The sequence below is a fragment of the Anas platyrhynchos genome, chromosome 16 (genome assembly GCF_047663525.1).
Source record: "Anas platyrhynchos isolate ZD024472 breed Pekin duck chromosome 16, IASCAAS_PekinDuck_T2T, whole genome shotgun sequence".
In the NCBI taxonomy this organism is placed as follows: domain Eukaryota; kingdom Metazoa; phylum Chordata; class Aves; order Anseriformes; family Anatidae; genus Anas; species Anas platyrhynchos.
Genome location: NC_092602.1, coordinates 11,120,356 through 11,134,673, shown reverse-complemented (window position 1 = coordinate 11,134,673; position 14,318 = coordinate 11,120,356). Strand labels below are relative to the sequence as shown.

Below are 14,318 nucleotides of genomic sequence, written 5' to 3'. Positions count from 1 at the left end.
CAAAGGACAGTAAATCAATGCTCCCCTTTTGTATTGGTTACACAAGTGTAACACCGATTCGGCTTGTAAGATTCTTCTCCCCACTCCAGTATGCATCTACTTCATGCTCTCAACCAGCTTATACCACTATTACTGTATTCCAAAAATCTTCCAGTGTAAGCTAAACAAGACTTGTGGCTTCCCTTTGTAGGCCTTGAAGAGTTGCCTTGTAGCTATACACTTAGGTAAAATGAGAATAGAAAGCCTGTTCCGGCCATTGTTCATATGTCCCTTAAAAACAAGTACATAGAACCCAGTGCCACGGGGTTGTACAGCTGATTTCAGCTATGAAGCACCTAGTAACAGAATAAGTTATCTATGCAAAAACTTAAGTGTATAAATAGCAACTGTCCCAGGTAATAGACCATAAAAATCAGAAGTCCAAGGTAACCAAACGTGTCTCCCTCTCAATTTATATATATATTTCTGTGTGTGTGTTCTGAAGAATAGCATCCCTCAGTTTACATTGCTAACAAACCAAACGAGCTCCCATACCTTTTGCACAATTTTGTAGAGATTGCTTCTATTTATAAAAGGACACACATGTGGCATACTTAAACAAACACAGACAGCATTTAAAAGAGTATCTTGAAAACGACCTTAAAGAAAAATTGAATAACTGTTTGTATATTTACATGCAAAGGCTGAAAGGCCCACCCTGATCTAATTGAGGCAGTCTCTCATTCCTATTTCCATACACCCACATCCTTAATCTCTGCTCATTAGGAAAAGTGGAAAGGAGGCTGCGACTGGCATAAACCACACGCTGACTACAGCTGCGGATAGCCCATGCACAGGAATAACTTTCACTGCATTAGCTATTTTGACTTCAAAACGAGATCTACACAGTTAGCATTCGAATGCCACCGTGATGGCTGCATGCAAATAGCTGCGCACTCCACAGCTGAAGATGTCTAGCTATTTACTACCATCAATGAGGATGACTTTCCTCCCTCCCCCAAACTACAGGAGGAAAGAATATTCCCTGCTGATCATAAACATGGTAGTTTTTTTGTTTGTTTGTTTTTTTCCTAAAGGAATGAATTTTGATAGCTTTCAGAAGTGTCTTGTATTGCCAACTTTGCTGGTCCCCTTGGAAGTGAAGATGATAGACTCTACTAGCTAAAAGCAATAAAACTGAGCTCTCTTCCAGCATTAAAAAAAAAGCCGTTTCACACTTCAGCTAAATGGATTTTCCTGTTGAGATTCCCTGCCTCTTTATCTTGCATGACAAGTTTATCTAGATACTATTTAGAAAAAAAATTATATACCAAGATGAAATTGCCAGAGCTTAAAAGGACATTTCTTTGTCATAAGAAGAATAAACATTTCTCAGTAGCTGACAGGCATGACAACTGAGAAGACTCAGGTCAATCTGGAAAGCCTTACCTCTTCCGGATTGCAGTAGAGTAGACAAGGAAAATCTGCCATTAAAGATACATTTAAGATGGAAAATGCTAAAATACCTAAGGAGGCTGCAATCTCTTCTTAGTTTTGCATTCGCTTTTTTTCGCTCAGAATTGCAGTACCCCAATCAGTGGTGGTTTCAGTGTGAAATCAGTTTTGAAATTCACCTAATTAAACTTTTAAACTACATGCTTTTACCTCTCTCTACTGTCACCTGCATGGCTGTTTGTGTATGTGTACTTTGTGAAGCTGCTCCCTACCGGTTCCAGCAATTTCTCGGTTTGGCACATGAAAAAAATAACTAATCAGCAATAGGCTAACATTTCAAGTAGTAAAGTGTGGTTTGAAAAGAAAGTTCAAAAAGAGTGAATTCGTTCTTTTTCACGATTAGCATCAACAATACAAAGTGAATCCCTGCAACGGCTCAGAACAGACAAGGACTATGAGCTTTGTGTTATAAAGGCTTCAAAATTACGGGCACATCTGGTATGACATCATTCGGGCAGAACAAGGGGGAAGCGGATAAGCAGAGTAGCAGCGTTTCCACAGACACGCCACAGCAAACCTTGAACTTCTGACATCCGAAGTCACCAGCAACAACCACCAGAGCAACACAAATCCACAAGCCACCTTCAGCAAGTTACTAGGCAGAGGCCAAGCCATAAGATCACATTCCAAGGCAGAATTTATGCTGTCTAGCAGCTTCTAGAGATTAAGCAAACCAAACTACTTTTTTTTTTTCTTTATTTCCCTTTTTTTGCACCTATTTATCAGTATCCAATACTATTTCCTCTAGGCTGCTATAAAGTCAAAGGCTCATAGCATCTGTAATATACTCTTTACATCACATTTAATCATTTGTCCTAACTGAAATTAGAGCACAGAACTGGTAGGAGTGAATATCTGAGTATCTGCAATAAGTTCACTGAAGTCCTTAAAAGGCTTTAGGTATGACAAAGAGTTTTGGATACAAATTGAATTCACTAAAGCAAGGATGATCTTCTATTTGCTTGAATTATGTTAGTGACTGAACCAACTAAGTGACTGACCAGATTAAAAACACAAGATGCTTTCCCCTCTTTTGACCTATGAACACGAATGAGTCACTGGAGGATGAGATCTAGCAGACAGTTCAAGAATTTTAGGTACGCATAGAATCATACTCCCACTGCCAACCAGAACAGTTACAATAGCCATGAACCTTAAAATGCTATTATATGTGTATTTTAGGGCTATTCCAATGCAGGAGCATATAATCCGGAGTGGGGGTGGTCAGTTATGATTTAAGAAATGCATTTATCCTAAGTGTTTCTGAATTAATATATGGTTTAGCCAGTATAATTAAGTCACTGCAGAAATACTGAGTCTTCCTAATTCATGAAATGCAGTAACAGGATACACAAGGCGGGAGGGGGAGAGACAACCCCCAATTTTTTTTTTTTCTAAACACTCAGGAATGAAGCCAAATTTTTTTTTTTTTGTCTCACTAAGGTAAATCCACAAGCCCTGCTACTGAGTACAGTCTGTCATTTTTCCCCGATCCTCCTTCTACCAGCTGAAGACTACTTCTCTATTTTCTTTCTATCCTTACTTTGAGTTCAACCTCAGTTGCTCTTTTACACCCCGTTATTACTTCTCAGTTGTTTCCTGAGGGTTATTGATATTAAATTCCTTTGTCACAGACTGCATTAGAGCACCAGTTGCATATGTCTGTGGTACACACCTATGATTACACCCCATTATGACTTCTAAGAACAAAGTTCGTCTCATTTTCAGCATTGGCTGAATGAGTTCTGACCTTAGTTGTGCTTTCACTTCACCCAGAAAATTACCCATTTTACTATGCCAGTGAAGAGAACAATAGACAGCAGCATTACTACCATTATAGCAAAGTAGTGGTGGCACCTGGATCTTTGTTGTGAATTACGTGTTTCTGCCAATACTTCAAAGACGCTCAGCTGACTGGATGGATGCTACAGAAAACACAGTCCTAAAGCAGCTATTATCAGAAATTTCTAGTCTACAGTATTCGGCAAAAAAATGAAGAGCTTTACTTTCTCATGACTAAAATAAGCCACAGTGTTGGTTGTTTTTTTTTTTTGTTTGTTTGTTTTTTTTCCTTAAAACCTTATGCTTTTAGCTTGTTGTGTAATCTATACATGCAAGTTTTGCAGCTGCTAGGCTAAAATTCAGAGGTTGCCAGCACTAGAAACAACAGTAAGTGGCACAATTTAAGCAGGTGAAGAGAACTATAGGATCCAGCATCATAGGTCAGTGGGTGAAGTTATGCTTTATAGCACTATGCTTACAGACAAATAAGCTGTGTTCTCTAATACTGCAGTCACGCAACCTGAAGTAAGAGAGGAAGTTCACGAGACTCAGGTTCTTTGGATGAAGACACTTGGACCACTGTCACAGCAGTCAGTGGTCCAAGGCATAAGAGCTTAGACTTCACTGAAATGGGTTAAGTTGTTATCACTAACAAAAAAACTTATAAGAAATATGAAGAAAAAAAGGGTTTGGAAGAAATAAGCTCACATCTGCTGCAACTAAATCACTCTGGATTCCTGTAATGTTAAGCAGAATTGTTCTTTCTTCATTATGCCATTTGATTTGTTCATATGAGTAAATTACCCTAATTATGATATATAACATTATTTATACATTGCTTTGCAATGCTTAGAGTTAATGCACTTTTACTCTCCTACTGGGACAAATTAGACCACCTACTCACACGCTTGTATTTATTATTAAAGGAACACACATGGAGAGCTAAGTCTGCAATATAACTGAAATATTTCGTTGCCTTTCCAGGCAATAATGGTGATAGCTAAATAGTTTTGTTTCCCCTCGTAAAACCAGAAGGAATACAAAAGAGGTATAGTGAATCCTGAATAGCTAGCTGAGGAAAAAGAAGCATCTATTGTGGAATTTTCCCAAATTGAAGTATAAGAGCACCGCTGATCAACACCGTCACGAAATAATAGCGCATACTGTGTATTTCAAACACTCTTTATATGCTGCTACTTGGTGAATTTGTTTGTACGAAAGCTAAAAATAAAGATTACGTTGCTAAAAAGCTATCCCTGGCCTTCAAGTTCAAAGAGTTTTTCATCTAGCAGAGGACACTCACACTACGTGGCTGGAGCCCACAAACATGTCTAGGGAGAAAGCCTGGTCAGAGCCTCGGTTTTTTAATCCAGGTTACTCAAACACTTGCAGTACTCAGAAAAGATTTTTTCCTTCTATTCGGTAAGTGGTTTTTTAAAAGTTTTTAGTCTATTTTCCACATGTATTAACCACCATTACTCAGTTCTAGAGCGCTGAGGTTGCTCAAGTCCCTGATATCCCACTGAGTTGATCCACATACAAAATTTAATATGAAAATTAACAAATTTCATGTATTTGTAGCCAGGTAAGGTCCTTAACAGCAGCCTTGGAGCTTAGCAACACAAACAAGAAATTAATAACAGTTCAAGTAAATTGACACCCAGTAGAGTTCTTGTGCTATGACTAGCAAGCATGGAGTGTATTAGCAACACTGCTTAAAGCACTGCTAGGCCAGAACCTCAGCTGCTGCTTATCACTGACCTACCTAACATCAAAGGAGTTGTGCAGATCAGCACCCCAGAAAATACAGGCCTATCTCAGCCATGAATAACATATCATGACAGAAGGATCTTCAGGACACAAAACACTGTCTGTGTAAAAAGACAGAAAAAAGGGAGAAGCTCTAGAGGAGAAAAAAAAATACAAAAGCCACTCTAATCTCATGCATACTACTTGCTTTGATTCTGAAACAAAGACAGATTTTACTAAAACTGCTCAGGATAAATTTGCACAGATTTGCTGTTGTTTTTTATCTGAGTATTTTTGAATGGACAGGACTTCAGATACTGCCTGACAACAGTTGCTCAATTATGTGTTACTTTTATTACACACATGGCTTGGCAGCAACAGAGAACGTATGTCTGGGACAGTCCTCAAAAAATTTACTACCACTTCAAGATGCACAGGCCAAGCTACAATATGGAGAGATCCTAAAAATACTTCATTTTGCATGTAATTATTCACTGATAACAGAGGGAGCAGAATTAAGTTTAAGATTTGGTAATAGACTAAAGCTAATTACTTCTGCCATACAGCAACAAATTTTAAACCGAACACCTCAGTTGATGTCCTGCTGCCAAAAGGATGTTTCAACAACAACTGTGTTACCAGGAAAGTCTTACATCACGAGGCAATTTGTAGCTCTACATTCGAAGTATGGCATGAAAACAAACATACAGCTCCCAAAACAACCGCAGCATGCATCCATTTCTCAAGGTGCAGGAAAAGAAAAGCACTGGCATCGAGACCCCTTTTTTGGATTCTGAAACCATGCAAAACAACAACCCAAACACCACGCCAGTGAGAGCCAAGTTCAGCACAGAAGCCAACTTCTGCCTTCTGTTTGCCTGCGAGGACCCAGCTATAATTAGATGCCCAAACGATGAATGATGGGTTTATACTTGTACCAGCTCTTTGTGCTGAAACAGTGCAATATCCTGAAAGGATTTACCCGTATCTTCCCATCAAATGCATTAAAAACAAGCAATCAGAAGTCAAGTCACATTAAGCCAAGAGCATAACTCGGTGCCAAAAACTGTTCTGATTTTAAAGATCTGTTAGACAACACAACATTTGCATTTTATTCTGGAATCCTACATTAAGACTGCCACAGCAGTAACGAGCAGTTGGACGCGCTGAGAGCCGTCCTGCGGTGACACTCCGAAGGGTACCGAGGTGGACACGTACTGCCCCAGTTACACAGCCTTCTGCTCCTGGGGCTTCATTCAGCTCAATTAAAAATTAGCAATGGCAAAACACGGCGCACGGTTTCAAAATAAGCAAGCCAGTCGGTCTTAATATCCGCACAGCAATCTTTTCACCTCCCCGAAAAGCAGCTTAGCCAAAGCTCCCTTCAGAGCGGTTTTGCAGCATCGCTCCCTCGAAATAGCAGCAATGCCTTTGCAGGGCAGCCGCTGCCATCCCGGCGAAGGAGGGGTTAAGGCTCTTCATAACTCAAGTTTATGTAAAGGGAGAGGACCCGGCGAGGCAAAGCAGCACGCCGCTCACATATTAATACACCGACAGGGGCTGTGAAGCCAGAGCCCCGCTCTGCATCTGAGGGAGGTGGGAGCGGGAGCAGAGGAAACGAAGGGAGGGGGAAGGGTGGGGAAAAAAGTTTCCCCTTCCCTCCCTGCGGCAAATCCAAACCTGCCCGTGGGCTCCTGGGGCTCCGGGGGGGGCCATTACATAAAAAACGCCCCGAGCCGGGCAGCACCGAGCGCCTGGGACGGGATCGCTGCCGCTGCCAAGCGCTGCGCCGGGCAGAGCCGCGGTGCGCAGCCGGGGGCTGCCTCCCTCCTGCCGGCCTCCCTGCCTCCTCCCCGGCCTCCTGCCCGGCCTCCCGGCCCCTCTCGGCAGCAGGGCAGCCGGCAGCCGGCACCCCCCGCCGCAGCCTGACGGCTCCCGTGCGCGAAATGGTGGCTCCGGCTGTCAGCGAGCGGCAGCCCCTGCAGAGCCGCGCCGGGCCGAGCCGGGCCTGGAGGAGCCGAGCCCGGCCTCCCCCCTCTCCCACCGCTTCGCCCCGCGGCGTTACTTACGTGAAAACAAAAAATAAAGTAGTCGAACCCACTAGCAAGGCGGCCGCTGTGGAGACGGGGATGTATTTCGTCGGTTTAAACCTCTTGCCGGTGCTGCTGGGCATCCTGTGGCTTACACATCACTGTGCGGAGCCGAGCCGGGAGCGGGGGGCCGGGAGGGCGCGGGCAGCCTCCGGCACGGGCGGGGAGGGGGAACCGGCAGGGGGAACCGGGCCGGCTGACCTCCAGCACAGGAAATCCCACCCCCGCCGCCCGGCCCCTCGGCTGATGTCAAGCAGCCCCTTAAGGTAGCGCTGCGGGCGGCTCGGCTCGGCTCGGCCCCTCCCGAGGCACCCGGCCGCCGCGCCGAGGGGAAGCGCTGGGTTTTTCGGGGAGGGGAAGGAAAGGAGAGGAAAGGAGGAGGGAGAAGGGGCCGGCCGAGCGCCGCCGTGCTCTTTGTGGGAGGGTGGAGGAGGAGGGAGCGGCAGCGAGCTCGGGGGAGGGGGCCGGGGGCGCCCCCAGAGGCTGCGGGGCGGCCCCGGGGCTGCTGCTGCGGGCAGCGGGAGCGGCACGGCCCGAGCGGCGCCCTGCTGCCCTCCGCAGCGAGCCCCGGGAGCCAGCAGGCAGAAATAAAGAGGTGATTTAAGGTAAGATCGCCAAGTTCAGCGAGAAGGCTTTCTAGAGAGCGCTGTGCAAAGCGGCTGCTCCGCTCCGCTCGCAGCAGGCAGCTCTGCGCAGGCACCGGGAAAGCCTCGCAGGGGGGCAGGGTGCGAGGCCACTCGGAAATTCACGCATCGAGCCCAGGAGCTGCAGCCTGCCCCAGCGCTCCTGTTTTCCTCCTCAGCCAGGCTCCCTCTGCAGCTGCCAACAGGCCTGTGAAGCACCCACGGCATCAGACAATGACAGCCACCTTCACGGCTTCTGCTGGGGCTGAAAAGTAAACTTACCTTACAAGGTATGCACCCGGCTCCTGTTCTGGAGAGACAGTAACAATCACCATTTAAAGAGACTTGGGTGAGCTCTACAGTCCTCGAGGTATTTGGAACAGAACAAGAAAAATCCAACAAAAAAGCAAGTACAGGCTCTCCGCTTTGCAAGGTTTGCAATAAAATTGTGAGCATCAGCTTTAAATATAAGCAAATCCAGCAAGTTCCAGCCTGAAGGTATATAGTTATGTGAAATCTGCTTTTGCTAGTAACTGCTCTCTCTTCCCCCCTTCCCCCCCCCCCCCAATCCGTATTCTCAGCCCTCTGAGAACAACTTTAAAAGTGCCAGGGTTTATCCAAAAGGGACTAAAGCCAAAAGGCAATTTAAAATGAGCTCCAAACTCAGGTTTTTGAGGTAAAGAAAGGAAAACAACTTGGTTACTTTTGAATGCCTAGGGTACGTTATTTCCTACGCTTCACTCCTCACTGTCATGCCAGGTTATTGAAATAAATGATTCTTAAAATGCTCACAACTAATCAAAAGGTCAGTAACTTCACACAGAATCAGACTCTGCATACTAACCTGAAAGCCTTCAGGTGCAAATCCACTGGCACATTAAGTTGGATCCGAGGTGTACTTTGGAAGCAAATGTCTCGGTCACCCTCATGTACCGTGGTTTGATGCATGTTGCTGAGTGGCCTCAAAGTACAAAGCTACATTCCTTTTGAATAAAACTTAACCAGAAGATGCATTTTAGGAGCACACCTAACACACCCATATAACACGTTAGTTCTAAATGAACTTCCCCAAAAGACCTTGCAGTCTAGCACTACTTGCACAAACTAGGCAGAGACACCATCACTTCCATCAGTTCAGGCCCTGTCCTCCTCCCCATTCAGCCAACATTCTTGGTGAAAAATTTCATAGTTTCAAACAGAACCCTGATATTTTTACACTGGTTTCATTTTAAACTGGAAAACGTTACATGAAGTATTACAGACAGCTTACAAAGTTTGGTTAGCATCCTCTAATGGACAGTGAGAGATTTACTCTACACTTCTTAGGGCTTGAAAATTACTCAAGAAGTTATCTCCCCACTCAAGTGGCTGTCAGATTTGCATTTTCAGCATGGATATGCAATAGGGTCTCCACAAGTACCTTTCAAGGTACGTATTTGGAGGTTGGTGATTTATTTAAAATTTCATTCTGTCTAAGGACAAGGCCTTTCTGAAAAGTAGCAAGTTACCACAAAGGATGGCAACGTCCCTTGATGTGAACACAGGAGCTACACTTAAGGAAGACTATTCCCACTCTGTTCTCTGCACCTCATCACTTTCAGTTGTATTTTTCCTGTAGGGATTCTCACCACGCTAGAAAGCCTAGTTCTCAAATGCAGCTTTGCAAGCAGGCAGGACTCAGTGTTCCTGCTCCTTCCACCCTACAGCATGGCTTTCCTACCACTTGGGCACCCGAGTGCATCTCCACAGCCTCACCATAACAGCCCCACTCAGAGGGCCAGAATTTCAAGCCAATCACCTTATGAAGAGAGGTACTTAGCAGCAAGCAAATATGATTTTATTATTATTTTTAGTCCTCCAGTCATGCAACACTGTTGCAGAGAAGGACACTAAAAGATAACTGTGAGCATGTGGTATGGGATTGAGTTGTAGCTTTCATAGCAACAAAAAGGGCACATCTCCAACCCTTACTTGATCTTAAAGATCGCAGCGCAAGCCTGGTCTGCACAGGCATCCTCTGGATCCAGATACTTTATCTGTGCAACAGTGTGTCATACAGAACCAGCATTTTCAAAAGAAGGTTCAGACGCTCCATGTTACAAGGCAGTATTAGGCAGAGATGTGTTTCGAGATGATTTCTGTGTGTGCTGCACATTGCAGATTACTTATCAGAAAGCAACAAATTGGTGGGATTTGGGGGGTCCAACAATTCCCCCAGTTCACTGATATCCTTCCCACTAATGTTCCAGTTCTTGAAAATACCTACTTTCAAGACAGAATAAAGCACTGCTGAGCAATGTTCAGTCTCAGTATTAAAAGGCAAGTATACTGAAAGCCAGGAGATCACTTTAGGATTCAAGCAGTAACGACGCCTGAGGAGGACCTGACTCAAGCAGAACAGGCATGTCTCAGAACTGCTCTTCTGGAACAGCTTTATTTCATGGGCTGTAGTTTCTGGATTCACACTACGTGATAAGTGTGCCAGAAGGTTTTGGCAGCCCTGAGGTAAACAGGGATGGCAGCATGAGTTAGAAAAAGATTTAATGACTACCCAAAGAACTAATACAGCTACAAAGAACAATTTAAAAATAATCCGGCAGAGTCTGGCTAGTAACTGCATGTCTTTTTGTAAGATTTTACTCTGAGGTTTTATCCTCAAGGAGAAAGGGCCATCCACAGAAGTTGTGTTGGAGACACATGCTGGGGTACCGCTCTGACAGCTCGTAACACAAAAGGAAACACATGGCAGAGGAAGCATCAGGAAAGCCTGACTGCCATGCACTTTTCATATGAAATAATGACATCAACACTAGCTGGGAAGCAGCTAAACAGATAAAAATCCTTTTATTTTGCACACTTTCAAGTACTGAAAATCCCTGGCATCTTTTACTGGTCACTAGGCAATTTAGCTCCCAGCTCATATTAGCTGTTGTCATTAAACAATGATCAGAATAAATCATTCTCCTGTTCTTACTGGACTTGCTACCATAATGAATGTACTCGCCAGCCTGTGCAGTACCAGTGATCTGCAAAATGTTCAGGGTCACTGAAAGTTCAGCAATCAGGTGTTTAGTAAATGCTGTTTTTCTTTTAAACTTACAGTGCCCAAACCGGAGGACACTTGGGTCACCAGGCACAACATAGTGCAGGCAAGAAGTCCAAGAACGGCTAGGCTTTTTATGGGTACAAACAAGGCCCACTACGTTACTCACTGGAACTTTATTATGACCATTTTCATTTAGTTGTTCGAGTTTATTTAGTACTAGATTTATCAAGACATTAACAGTAGCCTGAACAGAAATCTCACATCAACATTTTCCATGGAACAGGATTCACTTAAGATGTATGAGATAGAAGAACTTGTGTAACATGCACTTCCCAACTGCAGTGATGGGGCATGTCAACTTACAGTTATTATGAGGTTTAGATTACTGTACCGACACACGAGTTCCTAGGCGATTCCCACAAGGAGCTACTCAGAATAACATAGGCATCTGAACGGCTTAAGATTCACAAGCCATCGATTTATAAAACGATTTATAAAGTGTAATTCTCCTCTGCCAGTATGGAATATTACTCCAAATGATGCTGCTGAAACTCAGAAAGCGAACCATAAAGCATATACTAGCAAATAAATTAAGATAATTATAAAATAATGTGAAACAATGTAACATTAATTGCACCTTGTAGGATATTCTTGTGAAATACCCTCCAAAGATTACAAGCTATTTGGTCATTTTAATACCCAAACCATCTTTTTCGGATACTTACATAACTATAATGGCTTTTATGGAAAAACAACATTAGAAAGCTGTATACTTTTACCTGCTTGAAATGAGGACAGTCAGCACAGTATGCAGACAAGAGCTTGTGACATCATTAACTTATTTCAGGAATAAAATGCACATCTTGATACAACAGTTAGTATCTACATGACAATGAACTATCTGATATAAGTTAGCAGAGTGAAGACTGATAGACAGTAATAAAAAACTGGACTTAAAGCTGAAAACAAAAGTTAAGAGTACAATGCTTATGAAATACTTCAAGTTGGCAGACACCTGCAAAATTAAAATGTTTGCAGTACTGTGTACTTAACACAGAATTGTGCTAGAAACTGGTCTCTGTATTTAATACATTTGTCATTATGTTGGTTAAAAGCATAACTATATACCACAAACTCTAGCTTCACTATTAACGCTTCATTATTTTTAATAGAAATACTTTAAGGAACTAACATAGGTTGCCTTTTTACCAGGAGACTAGCAAACTACTTACACTCAAGACCTTTTCATATTTGAAAGACTTTTAAGTGTCTAGTGTCCAATGTGGCAGAAGTGGACAAAAACACTCTATACTTAAATTTGCCTATTGAAAAAATGCCAGAGTACAAATCTCTAAGATACTTATTGCTGTAGATACTAATAACTCTAGCTATTATCCAGCTCTAAATATATTTTTTTTTCCTATGCATGTCCATTTTCACAACTTTAAGATTTCCTTACTATGCAATTGCACAAGCTTCTCAGTTGAGAGGGCATCTTGTTTTCACTTAAACTACAGTCTGAGAAATCACTTACATGTACGATCCACTCTACAGCTGATCACTTCAAACTTTTCTTCAACAAACAAAATAATTCTGATCTGTTGCAGCTAGTTTTCATTATCTCCTGACTCTGAAAACGATATATTGTCAAAGATTTAGTCAGGGTTAGCAAAGGACTGGATCATTCCTCTTGTTTTAAAGCAAGAGTAATTTTAGCTAAATCTAATTTGGAAGGATTTTAAAACCTACAGAAAGCATCATAAAAGCAAGAATTAAAAAAAAACACAACACACCTTTACAAACACCTCACCAATTAACTAGCGCAAGCTTACACATAGACAAGATTTCAGCTTAAAAGACGCTTTGAAATCAGTTTGTCTAATCAAGAATTAAGACACTAGCTGCCATATACAGCTTAGAAAATACAGCTTGTCAGAAACAAGCATGACCAGCCAGAATATACAGGCATACTGGGAACAGAAGTACATAAACACAGGCTATGAAGCCTTCAATTTCAGATGGATTGGAGAGGTTTTTTTTTTTTTTTTGTAATAACCACATTGGAAAGCTGCTGACAATCTGTACAGGAGATCAAAATAATGTCAGTTTTATAATCCCCCCATCTCAGTATTTACACAAATAGTTGCAATTATTCAATATTAATAAAATATCAAATGGAGTTTTCTAAACTTTTTTTTTTTTTATACTAGCATTTAACATTTCCATTCAGTTATTCAAGTGAACACATTGGAACATGAAGCAGCAAAAGGCATAGCATTTCTCTTGAAATGTTAGATGGAGATGTCAGAGTTCATCACGACTCATTAGCCATAGAACACAGCATCCACCTTCTGGACCCGATGAATTCTCAACCCAGAAAATTCACACTACTGCTGGTACAGCTGGTCTGAGCTGCAGATGCTGCCTCACAGGCAGGAAAGGCAGCCCAGGCTGGGGATACTTTCTGAGCCAAATGCTTCCCCACCATCTACACAGCAAGAGAAGAGCTGGTCTGTCTCCAGAACTCATCCCTTCTCATCATCTTGGGTATATCCTCACCACAGTTCTTTCCAGAGTGAAGATATATATACAAATTAATCCCTCATTTTTTTCCACTTAATTCTTTCAACTTTTATTCAAGTCAGTTTCAAGACATTTAGAACAAAATTGGACCGTTTGTTCAGTCTTGTACTCTTGTACGTAAAATACAAGCATTTGTTGAGCACGTTGCATCACTAAGAATCCACAACATTCTCATGTCTGCTTAGTGTTAAGAATTTTAATTTTTTGAGGTTTTAGTGTCACAGAAAATGTAATTGATACAAGCTACCTTATTGCACAGGAAAATTATCATTTACAGTGCTAAAGTACAGCAAGATGGGGTTGTCAGCAACTTGTGAATGAGACGTATTGTATCACTGATACAATCCTACTCCTGAAGAAAGAAGCATAGTCTCCAAAATAATGTACAATTTGTGAAGAATTACTTCAAATTTGTTTTTATAATAATAAACTCAGTCTTAAAAACAGACTTAAATATCTGTTAAGTACATGATGTTTTCTGATGAGCACCAAAAACTATTTTGAAGTTAAATTCTTCATTCAGGTGTCCTCAGACACTCATCCATCCTTTTTTCTGCACATAAAACCATTCATACCAACAAAGGCTGGGTTATTAAGCCTGGCTAGATTACATCTTTTTACACTTGAAACAAGAAGAATTGGTACAAGCTACAGAAATTAGCACCTGACAATACTTCACTAATCTCATTACAATTTCCAGTTTTATTAAGAACACATTAAATCCTCCTAAAAAGTTTCACTTGCACTTTCTGTAAGATTTTTCTGTAAGATTTGTCATATTCCCAGTAATCTCTCAGTTATAGAAGTGCTTAAAAACTCTCTAACTGGCTACCTTAACACAACTAACTCCCCACGATTTTTGTCTATGTTTAAGCATGCTAGGAGTTACCTTGCTTTGCAGTGTGCAGAAGGGAATTAGAGAAGAGCATACACTACCACAGCCTTGTAAAA

General features: G+C 42.2%; 1 protein-coding gene across 1 annotated transcript in view; it reads right to left on the bottom strand.

Annotated features, from left to right (window-relative positions):
* The window catches only part of ZDHHC8 (zDHHC palmitoyltransferase 8), a 112,922-nt gene extending 105,396 nt beyond the window's left edge, over nucleotides 1-7,526 (bottom strand). Inside the window, exon 1 of the mRNA XM_027469645.3 lies at nucleotides 7,095-7,526. Coding sequence (XP_027325446.1) covers nucleotides 7,095-7,198 — 104 coding nt within the window. The 5' untranslated portion in view covers nucleotides 7,199-7,526. The remainder of the gene's footprint in view (nucleotides 1-7,094) is intronic.
* Nucleotides 7,527-14,318: the final 6,792 nt, after the last annotated feature.